At 36.1% G+C, this 13,017-nt stretch overlaps 1 protein-coding gene across 4 annotated transcripts in view; it reads right to left on the reverse strand.

The window, feature by feature from the left end:
• Window positions 1-8,244: 8,244 nt before the first annotated feature.
• The window catches only part of LOC145668857 (protein LZIC-like), a 68,385-nt gene continuing 63,612 nt past the window's right edge, over window positions 8,245-13,017 (reverse strand). For all 4 annotated transcript variants that reach the window (XM_081737074.1, XM_081737071.1, XM_081737072.1 and 1 more), the window contains exon 6: window positions 8,245-11,842. In XM_081737074.1, coding sequence (XP_081593200.1) covers window positions 11,781-11,842 — 62 coding nt within the window. In that variant the 3' untranslated portion in view covers window positions 8,245-11,780. The remainder of the gene's footprint in view (window positions 11,843-13,017) is intronic.

A 13,017-nucleotide genomic window follows, 5' to 3' on the forward strand; every position in this document is an offset into this window, starting at 1 on the left:
AGAGCTATCTATGACGATACTACCCGACTCTCCCCTAATGGTCAGAAAGTAAATAAATTCCGTAGAAAATGTATAGAGTAGACGCAAAAAGTGATCGTACACCTGACGTACGAATACGAAACAAAGATACCACAACTGGGATTCACTAGTATTCACCTGAGTATACACCTCTGTATAGCATGACGAGTAACAGAATGAGTTTAGTTGTGAATAGGAGTGAAAAAACTGCACGGTGGGCTGTCGAAATGGGAAGCAACCGAACAGAAACAAATGAGGAGACAAGAAAAGTAATTGTTAAAGTGCATAAGAAGGGTAAGTCTTTGAGAAAGATAGCAAACCTCAGGGGCAGATCCAGAGGGGGGCGATCGGGGCCATTGCCCCCCCCCCCACAAGAGGAAACTTTCTTATTTTATATATAAATAAACCCATCCATAACAAGTTTGGAGCTCTTAAAAGTAGCAGTATTACTGCTGACCGCCCCTTCCCCAGAAGTCCGTCCTGGATCCGCCCCTGTATAGAGTAGCCACAATCGAGTATTTTCCGCTGTATGTTTGGAGTCGTTGTCTTGCTGAACAATAAATTGTTTTCAAGAACCATCTTCTGCGCACTAGTATGGAGATATTCCTTTAATATGTTAATATACACTTTGTGGATCATCACTCCATCGATAAGGTGGAGACGACCCACTCCTGAGGCACTCATACAACCCCAGACGAGCACGGACCCTCCTCCGTGTCTTACTTTAGGGACGAGATTTTGTGGATTCATCTCTGTATTCACCTTGCGCCATACCATACGCCTCCCATTGGACTCGATAAAATTAAATTTACTTTCGTCCGAAAATATGACCCTATTCCAGAAAGAAGCCTGATCCCTTATCTTTATACTCTATTTCAAACTTTAGTCTCTTTATACGATTTGTCTTGTTCACCCAGAACATTTTCCTGGCTATCCGACCATGATACCCTGCAAATATTTCGCACTGTACTGGCTGATACTTTAACACCGCGTGTTTCCAGATCCGTTGCCAATTGCACAGCACTACTTTTTGGAACCTTTTTTCTTTCCCTAATAATGTAACGTCTACCTTGTTCACTCAACACTCTTGGTCTTCCAGTTCTTTTTTATTATTATTATTATTTTTATTATTTTTTTATGGTTTCGCACAGTGATAGAAACATTATACATCGCAATTATTGTTTGTACTGTTGAACGAGGCCTGTCTGCAAGGTTTGCCAGGGGCGGATCAGGACGGACTTCTGGGGGGGGCGGTCGGCGGTAATACTGCTACTTTTAAGAGCTCCAAACTTGTTATGGATGGGTTTATTTATATATAAAATAAGAAAGTTTTCTCTTGTAGCGGGGTGGGGAGCGATCGCCCCCCTATGGATCCGCCCCTGACTCTATAATACCTTGAAACAGCTTCGCACACCTCCCCAATCCCCAGACATGAACCCCATAGAACATCTATGATCTGTTCTGGAGACAAGAATCAGAAGGCACAGCTTGTCTACTAAAGAAGTTATTCAAGAAGAATGGGACATAATCAGTCCCGAAACTACAGAACTACGAACTACTACAGGTGAAATCAATGCCACGAAGACTACAGACAATCATTAACGCACAGGGTATTCCCACAAAATATTAAATAACGTAATATACTTTATAAGCATTAATTCAAGCAGAAGTGTACGGTGACTTTTTGCGTTTACAAAAAAGGAATTCTCTCTTTTCTTCTGAACAAAACAGTGATTGTGTTTGTTTGGCCTTTCTCTTGTATATAGAAATAAAATGTATGAATGTGTAGTCTTAATTCTGGTTATATATATATTTTCCACCTCCCGTTCTCATGCTAGCTGTTTTCAATATAAAGTATGCACGGTGTACGAACACTTTCTGCGCTCACTGTAGGTATGTTGACAATAAGCGAATGTTATTAGAATATTTTTTGAGATTTATTTTCCTTCACTGCCTTTCGCCTGGTTAAAAAGTAGTTTGCAGTGCTTTGGAGCAGCTGCAGGTGGGAACGCGATAATGTTTGAGACATACCGGCGACTTTTTTGTGTGTGAAAATAAGACCTTTCTCATAAAGTAGTAAATAACTGCAGTAGCAATTGTCTACGTAAATGATAAAGACATATCCAACTACAAGAAATTAATACAGTATATATAGCCTATTCATTATTGTGTTTCCTTTTAACAGCTACTAGCTAAGGATGGGCAATTCCAGAATTTTTACTTTCCGGAATCCAGAAAGTAAAATCGGAAAAATTCCGGATCTCGGAAAAGTTCCGATTTTTTCTAAATTCCGGATTTTTTCCGAATGTCGGAATTTTACCGAAATCCGGAATTTTTCCGAATTCCGGAATTTTTCTGAATTCCGGAATTTTTCTGAATTCCGGAATTTTTCCGAAATCCGGAATTTTTCTGAATTCCGGAATTTTTCTGAATTCCGGAATTTTTCCGAATTCCGGAATTTTTCCGAATTCCGGAAAGTAAATTTTCCGATTCCGGAAAACAAAATTTCCGGAATCCGGAAAATTTTGGCCATCCCTAGTAAAGACTGTATTATAATATGTGCTAAATTTCTTGCAATGCAGTTGTACAGGATACTAATCACGACAAATGGCTGGGAAAAATGTAGGATGAAATGGTTGTTTTGTTCATTGTATGCAGTAGCAAATAATAATGCATAAGAATTCTCCGAACAAATTTTTAACCAGAAACTCAACTGGAGATGTCAACCTTGAATACCATATTGTTGTAGCGTTGATCCAGTGTATCATGTATAAAAGTCATCAAATTAAAAAGACGAATCGTGAAAAGTGGACATATTTTTGCTAACATCATATGCTATTTTGTAAAGGAAAAAAAGAAGTCCTCTAATGCTTTGAAAACTTGTATTCTATTAGCACATGTATAATTTTCTTGTCTTCTGCCGTATACAATGACATCGAATCTACAGAGTGTCCGCAAAATAGGTATCGTAACTTTAGAAAAAAAAAATGAAATCTTTCAGTTTAACGTCCCATGATTATCCCCGTTAGGCTAAGAGATATGATGATTAAGGCAAGTGAATGAAGATGGAAGAATTAGTGGAATGAGATGTGGTAAGAAACGGGAGTACCCCGAGAACCACAGACACGATGGATGTAGTCCACCATGTAACTTTAGAAGTATTAATCAGAGATATAACAGAAAGAACTTAGAAAAGTCTACATCAACATATCAGGGAATACTTCCGAAATATGGAGGGATATGGCAGTGAAAATCACAGAATCCTAAAGATGTGCAAAAGGTGGCCTTCCTGCCTGAAAATAGTCTGCGTATCTACGAAGTACCGAATTTGACCAACGCATAAACGGGCTATAGTTTGACATCGATTATCTCTTACCGTACCCCAAAGGATTAAATGTAGATACTAAAGACCATTCGCAGAAATAATAGGTATGGACATGCGTGAGTTGACGGGCGACTCCAATGTCTTTATTCGTACCTCCCACGGGTAGTTGCGTACACAACAAACAAACAGACAACTAAATGGGATTGGCCATTCTGTCGACAAGTTAATGTCGGTCATGTACTCAAATCGAGAGCTGGTGGATATATATTAAGTGAATTGTTTGATGGAAGTGACAGTACTTGACAGTCTCCTCGTTTGTACCAGAAAAGGTTTCCCGGAACTTCGATGTTACAATAGGAAAATTTTCAAAAACCCTCCTGAAATTTCTTACCCGAATGATGGAGTAATACTTCTAAACATAATAATTATCATTGACCTGTCTTATTTTCTTCCAAACATTCGTTCCCGTACTTCAGTGTTATGTAGTATGGTATGAGTTTGCGTCTGAAACATGATTTAAAAAGTAAATCAGTTTGAAAAGCGAATATGTGTATTTGTGGAGTTAAAAAAAGGAAATTCTGTTTTACTTCAATTAGTTATTTTCTGCAGGGTTGACACTAAAATTCTGATAATAGTTATTCTGGATTGCTATGACTAAGTGAATTTTTCCTTACCGGGCAACACATTTATGACTATTCCGGAAAAAAAGAAAATTTAAAAAAATGCGTATCCGTTCAGTGATTTTTTAAAATACAGTACAAGCTTACTTTCTTACTGTCAATACTTATTATAAATCAGGCAATAAACTATGTGTTTATTACCTCGGAATTCTGAATGCACTTAGAATTTGGCCCGCATCCTTGGTTATCTGCAACCAAAAATCCTAACTTATTTTTTGTTTTGTAGCATTTGAAATTTTGATTTAATTTCTTATTCTGTTAAAGCTGTTTGTTAATTTCTTGTTTTAACACCTTTCGCTGCTGCTCAAGCTTCTTTATTGCTAAAATTAATTTTCTTTTTTCAGTCCTTTTCTTCGTAATCATATTTTTAAATGCCTTGATTCTTAAAAATGTTTTTTGTATCCTATGTGGGCAGCTAAAAATATTTCCTTACTTTTCTTTGAAATATTGCAATTTCCCTGACTCGCGGCATATTTTGAAGCATTTTCCCGACTTATAAAACGGCGAATTTTCCAGATCTGTGTTCAATATCTATTCTTAAATAGTGAACTTCAAAAATTACACATAAATTCTTTTTTTTTCTTGCTGCTTTCCATGACAAGAAGTAGTACATGTGATAATAATTAACAAGAGATTGCTTTCGAACAAATATTTTTTATTAATATTTAGGTAAAAGTAGATTATTTACTAAAGCATGCGTAAGAGGTGAAAAATCTTATTCATTAACCATATACTTAAGAGCCATGCTAATCTCTGTAATTGAGAGATCAACCTCGGAGCTGAGATCCTTATTAGCTTTCCCCCATTCCAGTGATTAGTATGTCTTGGAGTACAATGATCATTCAGTACATCAAACTGAACTGATCACGACACAGTATTTTGATTTGCTTCAGTCAATATCCATAATCTCGGCTGTGTTGATTTCAACACTCTAGTCTGTGGCTTCCTGAGGGTAGAGTTTGATTTAACTTCGATGTGTTATTTAATATCGTCCAATAACGCTAAGGGTTAGAACATTATTTATAGTCATATTTACCCATAGCATCCTTCATAAGTTTACGGTGCAGGTTGTAGTGTAGTGTGTGTGCAGTTCTTCCACTATATCTAATTAATATATCTCTTGCCTCTATTTATAATGTGATTCATATTAACATCTTTGCGTGCTCTACGGTAAAGCGCTAGTATAAATTGAGATTTTACATATTTATGTTTCTTACGAAGCACTGAACCCGTAAAAGTTCAGTTTTGTGGCCTCAATATTCTCGATCTGCGCCGAAGAACACAGAACTCAACAAAAGCTAACCAACATGGTACTTACCTACATGCTTCTTTCTTTCTTTCTTCTTCACTATTAACAGTGTAACAGTAAGTGACTCCAACTAATTTAAAGTTTTAATAGGCTATAAGTGTTGAGTTTGTTAGGTAACCTCAGTTGTTTCCACTTAAATTTGTATCTTCTTCCGGTGAAGGAATATTTCGGGTAATACTTTTATGCGCCTTCTTCATCGTTTCTTCCTCAGTACCAGGATGTCTTCTTTATTAGTACTTAGTATAAGAAGATTTTTTTAAAAATATATTCCTTCTCACAATTTTAAGCTATAAAAATTGTTATTCCATGTATTTTTTTAAATAGAAATTTATACCATTAAAGGGAATGAATTGTATCATGGTGCGTATTGCTTTCCAATTATATGTTGCCATTATATATTTGTATGAAAATGGACCCATTCCAAGAAAGTAACTTAACTTCTTGGAATATATATCTGGTTAACTTAACTTCTTGGAATATATATATGGAAACAAATATAAATCTGGTTTTGTAAATAACTACATTCAAATAAAAGACGATTAAGAGTACCAATACCCTTATCACACCAACAGTGATAAGTATTTTTTTTTTTTAATTTGAAATAATTTTGCTGGAGTAAGTGCTGTACCTAAAAGAATTCTATAATATGTAATTATTTCTTTTCTTGACCTACATGCTTCACTGCTTCATTTTCGTTCTTTGTATCTTATTAGTAATTCATTTATTTTTCCTCTTCCTTCCTTATGATGCATCTAGCGAGTATACCATTTTTAGTGTATGTTTTTGGTTTTAGGTGAAGTAAATTTGCATTCAAATCCATCTGCAAATTTTCAATATTGTTTTTACTATCTTGTAATAGGTAAGCGATTAATTTGTCATTCCCATTTCAGAATTCCTTTGTCCTAACTATAATACAAAAACACGATAACTTACTAAAAGAATTTTTCTACACTATGTGATCAAAAGTATCCGGACACCTGGCTGAAAATGACGTACAAATTCGTGGCGCCCTCCATCGGTACTGCTGGAATTCAATATGGTGTTTGCCAACCCTTAGCCTTGATGACAGCTTCCACTCTCGCAGGCATACTTTCAATTAGGTGCTGGAAGGTTTCTTGGGGAATGGCAGCTCAGTCTTCACGGAGTTATAAACTGAGGATAGGTATCGCTGTAGGTCGGTTAGGTCTGGCATGAAGTCGGCGTTCCAAAAACATCCCAAAGGTGTTCTACAGGATTCAAGTCAGGACTCTGTGCAGGCCAGTCCATTACAGGGATGTTATGGTCGTGTAACCACTCCGCACAGGCTGTGCAGTATGAACAGGTGCTCGATCGTGTTGAAAGATGCAATCGCCATCCCCGAATTGCTCTTCAACAGTGGGAATCAAGAAGATGCTTAAAACATCAATGTAGGCCTGCGCTGTGAGAGTGCCACGCAAAACAACAAGGGGTGCAAGCCCCCTCCAAGAAAAACACGACCACACCATAACACCACCACCTCCGAATTTTAGTGTCGACACTACACACGCTGACAGATTACGTTCACCGGGTATTCGCCATACCCACACCCTGCCATCGGATCGCCACATTGTGTACCGTGATTCGTCGCTCCACACAACGTTTTTCCACTGTTCAATCGTCCAATGTTTACACTCCTCACACCAAGTGAGTCGTCGTTTGGCGCTTACCTGCGTGATGTGTGGCTTATGAGCAGCCGCTCGACCATGAAATCCAAGGTTTCTCACCTCACGCCTAACTGTCATAGTACTTGGAGTGGATCTTGGTTATATTCAATTGAGGTTTGCTTTTCTTTCAATACTGAACATTCATCAAAAGAAAATTCAAGCTAGTACAGCATGATTTATTTTGTGAAATTCCTTTAAAAGTAGTAGCAAATTCCTTAGGGGTAATTACCATACACGTGAGTGTAATTCCAATCCTTTTATAAATAATATTATAATCTAAAAGTTAATATGCTCAGAAGAATAAATTCTGTCTTATCACAAAATACTGGATTGATATAGCTTTACTCTTTTTGACAGCTTAAGTACTAAGTCCCAAAATCAGATGTTTTATTCTAGGGCCAGCAGCTTGCACTGGCCTTCTGAAGAATACGAACGTGTTAATGAAATATATGCATGTAGCGCAAGAAGTGTTAAACATTTACTTTTTGAACAAAAGATGTAAAAGTACCAGTTTCTCTCTCTTCCTGACATTCTGCAACTTCTCGAATTCATGCAAGGAAGGAATCTGGTTGTTGCAAACCTCGCGAAGCCAACTTTTCAAACCACCCTCGCTCATATATGAGCTTTCTTAAGCTGATGGGAGGGATCGGAACGGCGGATTTACGAAGGGAACAATGACGTGAAAGTAAATATATCTGTTTTCTATTGCAGTGTGCAGTTGAGCCTATTTTTCTTCCTTTCTTTACTTTCCCCATAGTCTATAAATGAACAATAATTGAATAGTCACAGATTATCACATTAACCATTTTTTTAAATATACTGATAACGATCATCGTAGATCAAGTTGGTTTAAACAAAACCATTCATATCCCAAATTTATCTCAAGCGTGAAATTTCTTTTCATTAATGCTGTGCTTTTGCCAATTGCATTCTCTCCGTCTATGTTATAAATATTTCTAATCAGTTCCGAATAGCACACCATTTTATTAATATTTTTTCTACTTGAGACTCAAATCTGCAAGAGCAAGATTAAGACTTTTTAACATTATGTTTTTTTTCTTCTTCTTCTTCTTGGAAAAACTATTAGAAAATGCTACGAAATCATGCATCAACCCAATATTTGCATTGAAGAAACTGACTCTTACCACTAATTTTACAAATTCGAACTACAATAATATTTCAAATCGATTTTCCTGATTGAGTTTTATTTTTCGAAATAATTTGTAACTCTAAAAGCAACATTAACAACTATATTACAAAACGAAATGTAAAAAGAAAATAACTGCCTAAATGTACAGTTTAATTTTTCGTTAGCAGCTTGGAACATGTAATCACCACAACAAAAACAAATGATATACTTTTACATTTCACTGGCTTCTTTTTCATAAGGAACATTAACTTTTGTACTACTAGAAAATAACAAATTGAACAAGTTTGTTCGATTTCATATAAGTAGCACTCTCATGTATTTCAATTATTTATTTCATATCTCATCTATACTTGAAAAATATGATTCCTTCCAAAGTAAAACATATTACAACTACTTGTTCTTCATAGCTAAGTATTAAACACATATGGTCTCGGGTTTAGTACCCCTGGGATAAAAAGCAAAATATTAGTTTAACCAGTAGACCTGAAGTAGTTCAGTGTCGTCGGTGGTCATATACTCAAACGATGGACTTTTATGAACAAGGCATATGAAGTGTTACCATGAAAGAAATATCTCCAGAGTCTCTGTTCTTATGTTGAGAAATAAGTAAGACACGAACTTTTCATGTGATATATGGTTTAGTTATAAGTGAATCTTTTGACAGGAATATATATATATATATGCGTTACTTTTAGATCTTTCTTTGTAGAAGGAACCAATATACTCTTTCTTTCATGTCCGTTATGCTAGTGCTTAGGAGGCGGTATCATGCTGCCGTGTATATATGAGGTGTTCCGAGCAATACGATTGACATCATGTTGAGTTGAGTTGATGCTGAATTCGTCCTTACTACCCGGAATGCCTCACATAAACCATTATTATTACATTTATGTAGTGGTTTTATTCACGAAAATAAACAAGAATGTCTGAAATTGGCTTTATTACGGGGCCTCGTAATACATAAGATGATAAACATTGGAACTAAATAACTTAAGTGGTTTTGTAAGCAGCAGCATAGAAAAATTTTGAAGGAAAATCATACTTGCTCTAGCTTTAAGAATATCTAAATCTGAACGTTGGGAGTTAGTTTGTTCATATATTGTGTCTTTCTTAGAAGACTCAAGATTTTCTCATTCCTATGGGAATTCCTTCCGCAATGTTCCCAATGTTCTAAATTACGTATCATAGTCTCGCTGAAAATGCTCTTATTTTCCTTAGAAGTGATGCTGCTCTATCCAGTAGTTTCTTGGAAATTATATTGGAACTGTTCCTCCTCACTTGCAAATTTGACTTTTTTTCCCTTGACAATTTCTTGGATATAGTGACACTCAGCTGCTGGTGACACGTGGAGTTCTGAGGCTGTTCACCACTATTTCGTTAAACCTAGGTGACAAGCAATTTATGGGCGCGGTTACTATAATTGGTTTATCTAGTATGACTTCCTGTGAAACTGTGTACGTTGTTTTTTCCGAAGTTGTAAGGAGCTTTCTGGTGGTTATATGGTTCGCGAATACGCCTTTGACGCAGGAGACCCGGGTTCGATTCTCAATAAAGTTCATGTGCTTCGGATCCCACATTAAGCTGTAAGGCCAAATTTCATATATCGCCCGTGCTGAAAGGGTTGCTAAAATCCAAACCAATCTAATCTGTGGGCTGGAAGTTTATTTTCCCTCATATTCTGAGATTTATAAGTCAGTAACAAAGCAAATTTTAAAACCCTTATCGAATTTCGAAATTTCTACACACTTATTGTGCTTATTTTCTCAAATATTCTGAGAATTGTAACTCAGGAACAACAGATTCCGAACTTTCTTTACATACACTTTTTGATTTATTTTTGTGAGTAAGATCATTTCCCAAATGTTGTAAAAGGAATTTTCGGAACACAGTGATAAATGGATATTCTTATACGTAGGACAAAAAATAACTGGTACGCAGAAAATCTGTTTTATCTGAAGGAACGTTAAAAATAATAACAATAATAAAATAATATTACCAATAATTAAGACATTTGTTGTACAAAACCATGAATATAACTAAAATGACATACACATACAAAGAACATTTCACATTTATTTTTTGCACTTCTTCGAAAATAAACTAAAACTTCTGGTCGATCCTCGTTAAAAAAAAAAAAAAAAAAAAAAGTAAAAAGCACAATAAAAGTTACCCTACTTAAATAATAATAAAACTCACTCTTATTATATTACTTATTTATAAGCTTCCATTAATACACACAATATCCATTCATAAATAGTTAAGTCTACACCAGAAGAGGAAGGCGAAGGTTGAGGAACCGATGGGTTCATTCACAAATGGGACCCACAACACGAATAGCTATTTTCACAGTGATGCGCCGTCTTCGGATATTTTAAAGAATTGTCCTATTTAAAGGTAGCACCCACATAACAATATTTTTTTCAGAGTTTAACGTTCCACGATTATGCTCCGAAGCTAAGAAAAATGATGATGATAACGAACGAAATGAAGAAAATGGGAAGAACAGAAAACCCACGCACACGGTATTTGTCCACAACAAAGGCGAGCTGGGATCGAATAGGGATCGTACGCACAGGAGATGAGCGTTCTAGCACTGAGCCATCGCGGCCACTACTTACTGTCACCCGTTCTGGATATGGGAATTGGAAAATCTAACCATGTTTCAATATTTTTGAAACTCATTTTTATAAAATCTGAAATTTCAATTTTCCTGAAGTTATTTTTTCCCTTTCAAAACAACAGTGTTTCGGAATACACAAGAGTTCTAGTTTCCTTTTAGTGTAGTGAAAATCTTAATCGAATTTAGAAACAAAACACGAAATAAAGGGTAGGAAACAAAGCAAATAATTTATAAAGCATGCGAGGGTAAACGAAGTAACATCGTATGACAGGAAAAAATCTATTTTATATCACCGCAATTCCTATATGGGTGCAAATTCAACGATATACAAGGAGTAAACAAATGTATGGTCAGAGAGAGGATGACTAATGCAGTGGTTAATGGATCGGCACTGTAAGCCGGAAATCCGGGTTCTGATCTCGATCCAGTCGTCCAATTTTTCGCTCCCCGTCAATGAACGATCAAAATATTTTTAAATGACTGATTAATACTATTGATCCCACCAACGTAATTTGTTACACTTCAATCTTGCACATGCAAACGAATTACGCGGAATATTACTGCCATCTGTACTAAATTATATCAACTCTGCGCACCACTGTCTAAATAGTCAATAGGTATCATTATCATAAGCTAAAAATTTAAGTAAATTTTATAAAATATCCATATCATATACATTAGTAATTTTTTCAAACTGGTTCTAATTTTAATACAAAACTCTTAAATACTTGATATTTATATATCAGTCTTCCAAATTTTTCGTTATATTCATCTTACTTAGCGATGTACGAAACCATGAGATTAGAAACGATGAAATTTTCATACATACATACATATATACTTTTACATCCACAGAAATACAATATTTCGCTTGAATAGTCTATAAACAGCAAGCATTCATGACGTGTAACGTTATACGGTATACAATCACCCTCAGACTAACTTTTTGTGAAAAGTTATCACACATTAAATAATTCCTTTGTGACAAACAACTCGTCAGGTTTGCTTGACAGCTCGAACCTGTGATCCAGCCATCTCCAATATTTTTTCTCCAGCCCCTGGAACGACATAACAACATTACTTATAATATGACCTACTTCCTAATTCATCAGCTTAGCATATTCTTAAAAGAAAAGTTTATTAAGTAGTTTAGCTTACCAAAATTCCCTTGTACAGTATGCGGCAAAACAAACAGTACGGATTTCGCGCATGTGCATATGGTATGGGTTGTTAGCGCCACATGTGTGCTAAATTGTGTCTGGGCAACCTAGTGTGCACTAGTGTGCAGTTGGCGCGAAGATAAGTTACTCAAAACAGAGGTGGTCTTTATTGTCGAGCACTATTGCCGCTCATACGGTGTGGGGCTAAGTATCACTGCAGGAGATGAGCGCGGACGTCTACTGTATTGCTCTGGAGTGTTCGCTGTGGAATATGAAGATGAAGATTTGAACATTGTCGTTACAACAACAATGGATGCACTAAGATAGAGCTACTGCCCACACTGCAAGTGAGTCACTTGCTCTTCTGCCCACGTGAATTTGCATATCGCTTGATTTTCCGTGGAACGGATTTTTCATATCCTTCCAACTTTCCTGATCTCACAGGTGCAGATGCCTACATATGAATATGCTGAAGAAAGCGATTTTCCGAATAGATAACCCCTACTACTATACCGGAGTTAAGAGAAAAGATTCGGTCATTTGTTTTGTTGTTCCAGCAACCAGTGTTCACTAACATATTCATCGATCTACATGACCGGTATGAAGAATGTGTGCAACGTAATGGTCAACATTTTGAACACATGATGTACGGACGCGATGCCTCTTAAATTTATAATATAGGTTGAGTAACATTTCGTTGACATCCATTTGACAACGTGTCTTATGTTTCAGTAGGTTGTACAACAAATAAATAAATGTCAACAATGTGATTTCAGCCCTTTTGTTTGTCGCATACTGTATACTGTATTTATCTTGTCAGTCCGCCCAGGAGACAGAAAATCTCAAGAAATAGTTGATGGATTACCATCATATTTTAATCAGGATGTAATGGGTGACAAGGTAGGAGACGAATTCGTTGATGAACATGATGCATCCACTTGATTCCAAGATACGGACAATCAGAAATCGGTTTCCTTAATTAAGTAATTTATTTATTTATGAAAAGTACCAGATACAGAAGTCACGCAACTTTATACTGGTAACAATGAAATATAAGAAAGAAGTTGCGCTTA

Source organism: Thermobia domestica, chromosome 13 (assembly GCF_964235325.1).
Source record: "Thermobia domestica chromosome 13, izTheDome1.hap1.1, whole genome shotgun sequence".
NCBI lineage: Eukaryota > Metazoa > Arthropoda > Insecta > Zygentoma > Lepismatidae > Thermobia > Thermobia domestica.